This window comes from Panthera pardus, unplaced genomic scaffold (assembly GCF_024362965.1).
Source record: "Panthera pardus isolate Hobbes unplaced genomic scaffold, ASM2436296v1 HiC_scaffold_17, whole genome shotgun sequence".
NCBI classification, from domain to species: domain Eukaryota; kingdom Metazoa; phylum Chordata; class Mammalia; order Carnivora; family Felidae; genus Panthera; species Panthera pardus.
Genome location: NW_026526732.1, coordinates 148,273,759 through 148,283,215, shown reverse-complemented (window position 1 = coordinate 148,283,215; position 9,457 = coordinate 148,273,759). Strand labels below are relative to the sequence as shown.

General features: G+C 42.5%; 1 protein-coding gene across 3 annotated transcripts; it reads right to left on the bottom strand.

Moving 5' to 3' along the window:
• Positions 1 to 397: 397 nt before the first annotated feature.
• LOC109271408 (HLA class II histocompatibility antigen, DO beta chain-like) lies at positions 398 to 8,075 on the bottom strand. Of its 3 annotated transcripts, none has more exons than XM_053905159.1 (6): positions 7,896 to 8,075; positions 4,440 to 4,721; positions 3,723 to 4,004; positions 3,139 to 3,249; positions 2,855 to 2,886; positions 398 to 2,680 (listed from the first exon to the last, which is right to left on the bottom strand). In XM_053905159.1, exons 1-6 carry the CDS (start codon positions 8,020 to 8,022, stop codon positions 2,654 to 2,656), a joined length of 861 nt encoding a protein of 286 aa, XP_053761134.1. In that variant the 5' UTR covers positions 8,023 to 8,075; the 3' UTR covers positions 398 to 2,653. The 3 variants fall into 3 exon arrangements, with proteins under 3 accessions (XP_053761134.1, XP_019312240.2, XP_019312241.2); XM_019456695.2 differs by having other exon boundaries at positions 4,452 to 4,721; XM_019456696.2 differs by having other exon boundaries at positions 3,723 to 3,926; positions 4,452 to 4,721.
• Positions 8,076 to 9,457: the final 1,382 nt, after the last annotated feature.

The window sequence follows — 9,457 nt, the reverse complement described above, 5'->3', positions numbered from 1 at the left end:
CAGGGACCTCCAGGAGTCCATAGACCACAACTGGAGCACCCCTGCACTTAAAGGACACTGACATAAGGAATAGTAGTCATCATTAAACATGTTATTACTCACAGCACTAAGACTAAAAAGGGAGCAAGTATCTTCTGAAATGGTATATGACCCATAACATAGATATAGGACAACTATAAAAAGGAAAGATGATGAGGAGAACAGAGGCAAAAGGAATATTAACTGTTTTCAGTAATCATTTTGGTGGTCGTAGCACAAGTATCATCATCCTCAGACTGCTGTGTGTGTTCATTCAGGAAAAGCAAATGAGTAAAGGTGGATATTCTAATTGTATGTCTCCCTGTGTGTTTGAAAACCAGAACTCTTGATGTGGAAGAAAGGAGACACAACTGTAATATAGAAGAGATTAATTTTTTATTTGTATATACATAAACTTTGTGCTTCTATAAATATGAACGTTACATATAAACATTTGTACTTCCACCAAAAAGACCTGATATAGTGATGAACTCCTAACTCCAGCTTACGGTCTTAGTGACATTTCCCACTAAAATAATCCAGGGCTTTCTAAAACAATGGCTGATTTCAGGTCTGAGCGGGAAACATACAGAATAAACCTGGAACATTTTGGCATGCAGATAACAAAGAAATGATCAAAAGACTTGTGTCAAAAGGACTCAGGAGCCACTTGAAGAAGTTTCCACGCACCTAGGATGATATGATTGAACTCGTGGCTAAAAACCACCAGGAGTTAAAATCCATCAAATACATTTAAATCCTTGAGTTTATAATGATACAAGAAATAAAAATAAAAAGTAAAACCTAATTGTCCACCTTTGGATAATAGTAGGAAACAAATTCAGTAACTTGAAAATTAAAAAAGTAAAAGAACTAAAACACTGATCCTTTCTTTCCACTGTATCACTGGGCAACCCACCAGTAAATGAAGAGAAATGTCTCTTTACAGAAGCAATAAAGCATATAAACAAAGAAGGACTGATAGAATTCAAGTGAATTCAAGGGCCTAGGCAATGAGCACCAAAGGTGAATGCACTGTAAAAAGAGACACAATTGGACAGTTTGGGCCTCATGGTAAAAAACACACCTCCACCTACAGACTCATCAAAGAAATTAAACCTGTCTATCCAGCCTCTGCATCCATTTGCCAACTTGCAAGAAATGCAGAGGACAGAAGGACATGCTAAACTGCACCAGATGCATGCAATTGGTAAAATCCAAACTATGGAAAACTCTGTAGGTTAAATGTCTCAGGCTTTTCAACGTATTAGTCATAAGGGGGGCAAAGGGGATGGAGGAGAAATAGTAAAGTATGAGACAGAAAAGACAACTAAGCTGGGGCACCTGGGTGGCTCAGTCGGTTAAGTGTCTGACTTCATCTCAGGTCATGATCTCCCAGTTCATGGGTTCGAACCCCGTATCAGACTCTGAACTGACAGCTCAGAGCCTGGAGCCTGCTTCAGATTCTGTGTCTACCTCTCAATCTCGCTCTGTCTCTCTCTCTCTCTCTGCCCCTCCCCTGCTTGTGCTCTCTCTCTCAAAAATAAATAAACATTTTTTTTTAAATATTTAAGGAGCACCTAGGTGGCTCAGTCGGTTAAGTGTCTGACTTCAGCTCAGGTCATGATCTTATGGTTCCTGATTCCTGGGTTTGAGCCCTGCATCAGGCTCTGTGCTGACAGCATAGAGCCTGAAGCCTGCTTCAGATTCTGTGTCTCCCTCCCTCTCTGCCCTTTCCCTGCTCACACTCTGTTTCTTCCTTTCTCTCAAAAATAAATAAACGTTAAAAAAAATTTAAAAAGTGATTAACAGAATGCAATTACTTTTTTCTAAAGTTTATTTATTTTGAGAGAGAAAGAGAGAGAGCACAAGCAGGGGAGGAGCACAGACAGGGAGACAGAATCCCAAGCAAGCTCTGCACTGTCAGCACAGAGCCCAATGCAGGGCTCAATCTCATGAACCGTGAGATCATGACCCAAGCCGAAATCAAGAGCCTGACACTTAACTGACTGAGCCACCCAGGCCTCCCAGAATATAATTACTTTTGAGAGGAGGGAGAGGGGATTGATTGGCCTATGGCACAGGGAGACTCCTGCTCTGACTGGTAAAGTTCTATTTCTTGGCCTGAGTGGTGATTACAGGAGTTTTGCCTTAAATAATTCATTAAATTCTACATTTTGTATGGTTATCTGTTCCTCAGGTTTATTTTACAATAAAAAAGGTCATAAAAAACGGTGAAAAGGAAACAGTGCCTCTGAGCATTTGTCTTCTGGAGACAGTGGAGAGTGCAGTTGGAAACAGAAAGACATGAGGATAACTCACAAGGTTAGGGCTGGACCATAGGAGGTATGCAGGTTGGGGCTGGTGGGAGTCAGCTTTGGTGGGAATTTCTGCACACTATCCTTGGAAATGGGGACTAATGGCACAGGCAAGGAGGAGGAAGAAGGGCAGACGAGTGAGAGATGATCTCAGAAAACAGAACTCTAGAATCAAGTCAGGACTCCTCCAAGGACTCAAGGAAGTAGCTCCAGAACATGGACCTCATGAGAGTCCTTTACTTAGTCATTTGAACTCAAGTCATTCGGTACTATTTCAGCCTCCAGGGCAAGAAGCTCTGATTGGGACCTTAGCGTGGCTATGGTGAGGGAACTGCTCTTGAGACCTGCAGGAATAGTGATCAAAGTCTGAGGAGGGACTCCACCTTCCCATTCCAGAGACTCAGCACCCAGTGCCACCCAGCCAAAGCCACCCTCACACCCTATCCCCAAGACCTCTCCCTCTGGCCAAAGCACAGGGACAACAATTGGCCACCCAAAGACAAGGAAGAAGACATTACCTCATCACCAGACAACTGCGTCTCCACATACCCTGGAATGAGAGGAAAGAAATAGAATGCCTCTAGTTAGGACCAAATGTGTGATTATCCTGACAGATAGGGACGAACTGAAATATCAATACTCCAGCTCTGCTGACCCCCTGAAATGTTTCTGGATTCAGAAAAGACTATCATGGTGACCTCTGAGAAGTACAATCAGCTTTCCCTGCCTCACATCTTTGAAGTTAGGGGAAGTGGAAGAAGCCACGGGGCAGGTGACAGGGGACTCCTGAGAGGCTCATTACCTTTCTGAGCCCTGAGGCAGATGACAGTCCCCACCAGAAGGAAGATCAGCCCAAGCAGGAAGGCTGCAATTCCACTTAGCATCTTTCTCCAAGAATATGCAGACTGAGCTCCTATGGGAAACAGGTCTGAAAATTAGTAAAAAGCTCCCAATGTTTGGCGTGCCTTCCTGAAATCTCAGAGTCCATTCTGGATACCAGATCAAATGCTATCTAGAGAAGAAATACATTTATATATGGTTCTTTGAAGCCAAGGTTTGCACCCATGGAGTTTCTGTTACTGAATCTTGCAGCCCGTAAGAATGCCCCCTAAAATACTAAGACAAATTATTAGAGTATACTTGTTCCCAAAGTTGGAAATAAGTGATGAGGTGATTAGACCTCCTTATTTCTTGGCAGATACAAGGATAGATATCTGTCGTGTCTTCTCCCACCCTAACCCAAGGACCCGAATTCCATGACCCCTCAGATCAGGGGAAAGAAGAATGACTATCGGGACCAAGATGAATGCAGAGATAACACAGGCCGTGTGCTGAGTCAGCATCAACCTGAGTCAGGCCCAAAGAGTACAAGAAGCTGATTCTCACTCCACTCCACAGAAATAGGGCTCAGCAGGCTGGGATGATTAACAAGGCAGGTGTAGACATCTCCAAGTTCAGGAGTCATTTCCAGCATCACCATTGTCTGAAAGGTCCAGTCTCCATTCCTGATAAGGCCAGTGGACATGACCCCTACTCTCTCCTGCTGCCCATTCCGGAACCACATGATCTTGATGTCCCCTGGATAGAAACCTGTCACAGAGCAAAGCAGCATATTGTGGTGTTGCAGGGATGGGGTCCTCTCTGGATACACCGCCACCTCTGGTTGCACTGGGAAAAGAGGAAAAAATGAGACATTGTGAAGGAAAACCACTAAGCCAGGACAAGGGTTCCTTGAAAGACAATCTCTTCCCCTAATCTTCTCACATCACCCAGGTGGAAACTGGAAATGTGGGGAAATCTCTGCCCCCAAGATTCAGAAACTGGGTATGTCAATGTCCCAAGGATGAGTTAGGCCTTATCAGATACTCCCACAATTACCCCCTTTATTTGAGAGCCCACTAGTCCTTAAAGTCTTTGAGAATTTGGGGGGTCTGGGACCAAGACCACAGTGACCTGACCTGTGAAGATAATTAATGAATCACAACTAGGGACAGAACATATACAGACTCCCCTGCTTACAAGCCATTTATCCTGAAGCAAGAAATTGCCCATCATGAGGAAGTAAAGCCCATGGTCACATTCACATGTAGGAGATTCCTGAACCTTCCACCTCACCTTTTCTCCCCACAGTGAAGGGTGCACCCAGCTTGTAGTTATGTCTGCAGAGTGCATCCACAGAAGCTTTACTCCTCTCCAATATATCCGGCCGATTGTTCCACAGCTCAGCATCAGGCTTTCCCAGCTCTGTCAATGCCACAAACATTCCCACATCGCTGTCGAAACGTGCATACTCTTCCAAGTTAAAAATGAATCTCACCACAAACTGCACCTTCTCTGTCCCATTGGTGAAGTAACAGTCAGCCTTTGCCTGAATCACAAAATCTTCTGGAAATCCAAAAAAAAAAAAAAAATAGACAACAAACCAACCTTCACTTTTAGGAACCCATACGTGGTAAATTATGCCAGAACACATGGATTTGAGAAGAGGCTTTTGACCTCAGTAAATAGGTCAAAGTGGCCTCTTCTCCCCTGGACCACATCTGGTTCCTTTTAGCAAAGAGACATCCATCGTGGAAAGCAGTCTGAGACCCATCCTACAGGGCCAGCCAAACGGAAGATGTGTAATCCCAAAAAGGCAAGCCGAAAAGAGAGTCCCAAGAGACATAAACATTCATTCCACAAACATTTATTGACTATTTGTGTTCTGCTAACATTGTGCTTGGTTTCTCCAAGCCAAGCTTTCAGAAGCCCAAGACTTTAACTCCCTTTGTTATCAAGTCAAAAAGATCCATCCCCATGTGGAGTAATTCAACAGCACTCTTGCCCATGGCAGGTTCATTCGATACATTCCCTCTGGAGCAGAGTGAAGGAGTGATGGAGGTGGGCAAAGAAATTCAGACACGGTACACGTTTGATGTCAAATCAACCCCTTCCACTTTTCACTCACTATGGGTTTTCTCCAAGAATTTCCTTTTGGACCTTTCCCCTTGCACTTTTACTTAGACTTCACCCCTCTGTTGGCTCTAATAAGGTAATGATTTAATTACCTTTGTTGGTGTTAAGTAAAATAATACTAATCCATGGCTCGAAGATTAATATTGCTATCAGTATCGTTGGCACTATACCTACCATACCAGTAGCTACAACAACATGGTGATAGAAAATATACAATTAGCTTAAGCGTCTTTGGGGATTTTCACATGAAATACTGCCATTAAAGGTGGAATAAAAAAATCTAATTCCATGGTCTGTTATAATTTTCTACTTTCAGAGCACCTTACTGATATCAATAGTGATTACCTTGAGCTACATATTGTTTCATACACTGTCTACTCTGCTATTCTTCAATGTAATTTCACATTCAAAAATTATGTAATCTGTCCTCACAGGTAAGAAAAAGGATCATTCTTATTTGTTGAACACACAGTGTGCTATGGTCTGAGTGTTTGTGCCCCTGCCCCCAAATTCTTATGTTGATATCCTGACCCCCAAAGGTGGTATTATCAGTAGGAGGTGCCTTTGGGAGGTGTTTGGGTCATAAGGGTGGAGCCCTTTCTCATGAATGGATCAGCCCTTATAATGGAGGCTCCAGAGAGATCTCAAGCCCCTTCTACCACGTGAGAACACAGGGATAAGGTGCCAGCTGTGAACCAGGAAGAGAGTCTTCATCAGAACACAGCCATACTGGGGCATCTGGGTGGCTCAGTCGAGAGGTGTCTGACTTCAGCTCAGGTCATGATCTCATGGTTTGTGAGTTCGAGTCCCTCATCAGGCTCTGTGCTGGCAGCTCAGAGCCTGGAGCCTGTTTCGGATTCTGTCTCCCTCTCTCTCTGCCCCTCTCCTGTTCATCTCTCTCTCTCTCTCTCTCTCTCTCAAAATAAGTAAGCAAAAAATTAAAAATAAATAATAAATAAATAAAAAAGTACACAGCCATACTGACACCTGATCTTAGACTCCCCAGACTCCAGAACTCTGAGAAATAAATTTCTGTTGTTTATAAGTCACCCAGGCTGTGGTATTTTGTTGCAGTCACCAAAATGGATTAAGACACTTCGTAGATTTGAAAATTTGAAAAATTTTAAACAACAAATTGGTAAATGGCCCTGGGTTATGTTTCAGTTGACTTGAGTTCTAGTTCTATATCCGATAGTTTTACATAGAACCACTTACCCTCCCTGACCTGCTTTCCTTTGATAACGACACTGAAGGAGAGCTCAAAAGCATAGTGTTAAGACAGAAAAGAAACAGAATGTGATTTAATGCACAATGACATTTATTAAGATTTTTAAATACACGTGAAAAGCAATGCTAAATATTCTTAAAGACCACCCCATAGTTAAAGACACGTTAGAATGGCTCTCTAAGGAAAGGAGGGTGTGAAAATGGAGACAAGGGAAGAGGAGAGAGTCCTTGCACAGACAAATGATAACAAAGTGCTGTGAACTCTTTGGGTAAGATTAACGCAATTCTGTGGACTTGAGAACAACAATAAAAAAAAAGGAAATTCAAATGGGTTAATAATGCAGGTTGGCCAGAAAAGACCTCCCTGAAGAAACAGCATGAGTTAAGGCTTGAAGGATAGTAGTTACTGATCTCCAGTTGTAAATTTGCTCTCATTTCTCAGCTTCTCCTCTGCGAGCTACTGAGTGGAGCGTAAGGACGGCAGAATCCTTCCTGGGCCAGCCATACTCATCTCTTAGATGCTCTAACCTCCAATGCTCTTCCTTCTTACAGTTTAAATCAGAAAAAGAAAATAATTTTTTAGTCAGATTTGTGTCAGATTTAAGATCTGCACTGACTTTTTCTTCATCTGTGTTGTTTAATGGACATTATGAGCTCAGAGAGGTTTCTATTCTTGAAGAACAAAGATCTTCCACCCACCGCACCCTCCCAGGTTGGTTCCTCTTTTGCGTTAATGAAACTGACATTCAAACAGGTTCTGTTTTTAGCACATCACATCCCGTTTTCTGCTGATAAATATGTCTTCAGGGTGCAATATCGCCTCATGTTTGTATAGCCTATCTCCTCAGCTAGAAAAATAACAGCAATAAATACATGTACTTAGTAGCCTGGGGACAGTCTGAGGATAATGCATTCAACTTCTCTTATTTGTCAAAACTGGGGTTAATAAATGCCAAAAGAAGAAACTTTGTTTCCAAGTTCTTTTGTCCTCGTGTATCTCAATTGGATAAATATAAAAACAGTCACAATCATCAGAGCAATCTCCTGTCTAAACAACTGGCAGCTATTTTCAGACTGCCTCCAGTTTATACAGTTCTTGAGACAGACATTGACACAATAAGGGCCCTAAGCAAGACAAAATGTTTCCCTTCTTCCTGTTACCCTACTCCTTGAATCTGCGGCTCTGGTACAGGAAGTCCCTTTTCCCACATTGTGTGTGGTAAAGAGAGAGCCTTATTTTTCTTCTAAAGGAAAGAACACTTTGAAGCCAGAAGCCAATTCTAGTCTGGTCTGCAGCCTGGACCCACAGGGAAAGGCATTCCTCCCCCATGCCAATTCTTGCATGCACACCTGGAAAAAAAATTGCTCTGTTCTTACCTGGAAAGTCTCTGCCTTGAGTCATGGAGGAATCCAGCCTGATTACACTCACTTGCAGAACCACCATCCAGGAAACCCACCCAGAACGCATTCTGGAAGGAAAAAATAAGTGAGACAGTAAAATCATCAACTTCTTCAGAATGGGGCATACCCCCCGCAAAACTCAGTCAAAAAATATTTATTAAGAGTATGAATACTTTCCTGCCCACCTCAGGATTGGAAACTCTTCACACTGATAACCAATTACGATAGAAGAGTTTTGCATCATCAGATGCTAGGTAGACTACTTCCGTAAAGTTGTGTTATACCACTCAAGAATCGGTTACCTGCTTAATCACTGGCAGTAGTTTAAGGTATGTGGAAAATGGGCTGTGGAAAAAAAAAAAAACTTTTTTAAATAGTGTATATAATACGTGATCCTAGAAGAACTACACGGATTGTTTATTATGCATTCTGTTATCTTCTAACCAATGAGTCTCTTCCTCCTGTGGTGTGGTTGACGTTGTCAATGGAGTGTGCAAATAAAGCAGAAAGTAGACAGCATTCTGAAGCATTTGCCCTAAGAGGAGTTAATGAAGTGATTATCAGAGAAGAAACAGAAGAGATTGAGAATCACCTGGAGAGAATGATTTCTCATAAACCAAGAGAGGGCCACAAAAAGTAAAATGAAGAGAGGATTCTTAAAAGAATAAAAAGGTGCAAAAAATGTTCCAGAAGATAAAATATAAGAAACATTATTGTGTTATATAATTAGTGGAGCACCAATAACCTTCATTGGGACATAGAGTGTTAAAGGTAGAAGCTATATTTCAAAAGAGTAAAGAGCAAATTGGAAATGAAGGCAGCAGATATAAACAGTCCTTCAAGAGTGTTGGAAGTGAGCGACACCTGGACGGCTCAGTCGGTTAAGTGTCTGACACTTGGTTTTGGCTCAGGTCATGATCTCACTGTGAGCTCACGTCCCGCACCCTCAGCGCGGAGGGTGCTGAGGAGAATCCCAGCCCCTTGGGAGAATCCCAAGTAGGGATTCTTTCTCTCTCTCTCTCTCTCTCTCTCTCTCTCTCTCTCTCTCTCCTTCTCACTCTCTCTTCCCCTCCCCAGCTCTCTCTCTCTCTCTCTCAAGATAAATAAATAAACTTAAAAAAAAAAGTGTTGGAAATGAAAACAAGGGAAAGGATGGGACTCAAACTTGAGCAAAAAAGCCACACTACAGGAAAGTTATGTACAAGAAAGACCATCACCTTAAATGGGCAATGGGTGTTAAGGAGGGCACTTATTGGCGTGTCTGGGTGGCTCAGTCAGTTAAGCATCTGACTTCAGCCCAGGTCATGATCTCACAGTTCATGAGTTCAATCCCCACATCAGGCTCTCTGCTGACAGTTCGGAGCTTGGAGCCTGCTTCGGATTCTGTGTCTCCCTCTCTCTCTGCCCCTCTTCTGCTCATGCTCTGTCTGTCTGTCTCTCTCCAAAATAAATAAGCATTAAAAATTTTTTTTAAAAAAAAGGAAGGCACTTGTTGTGATAAGCACTGGGTGTTCTATGTAAGTAATGACCCACTGAAT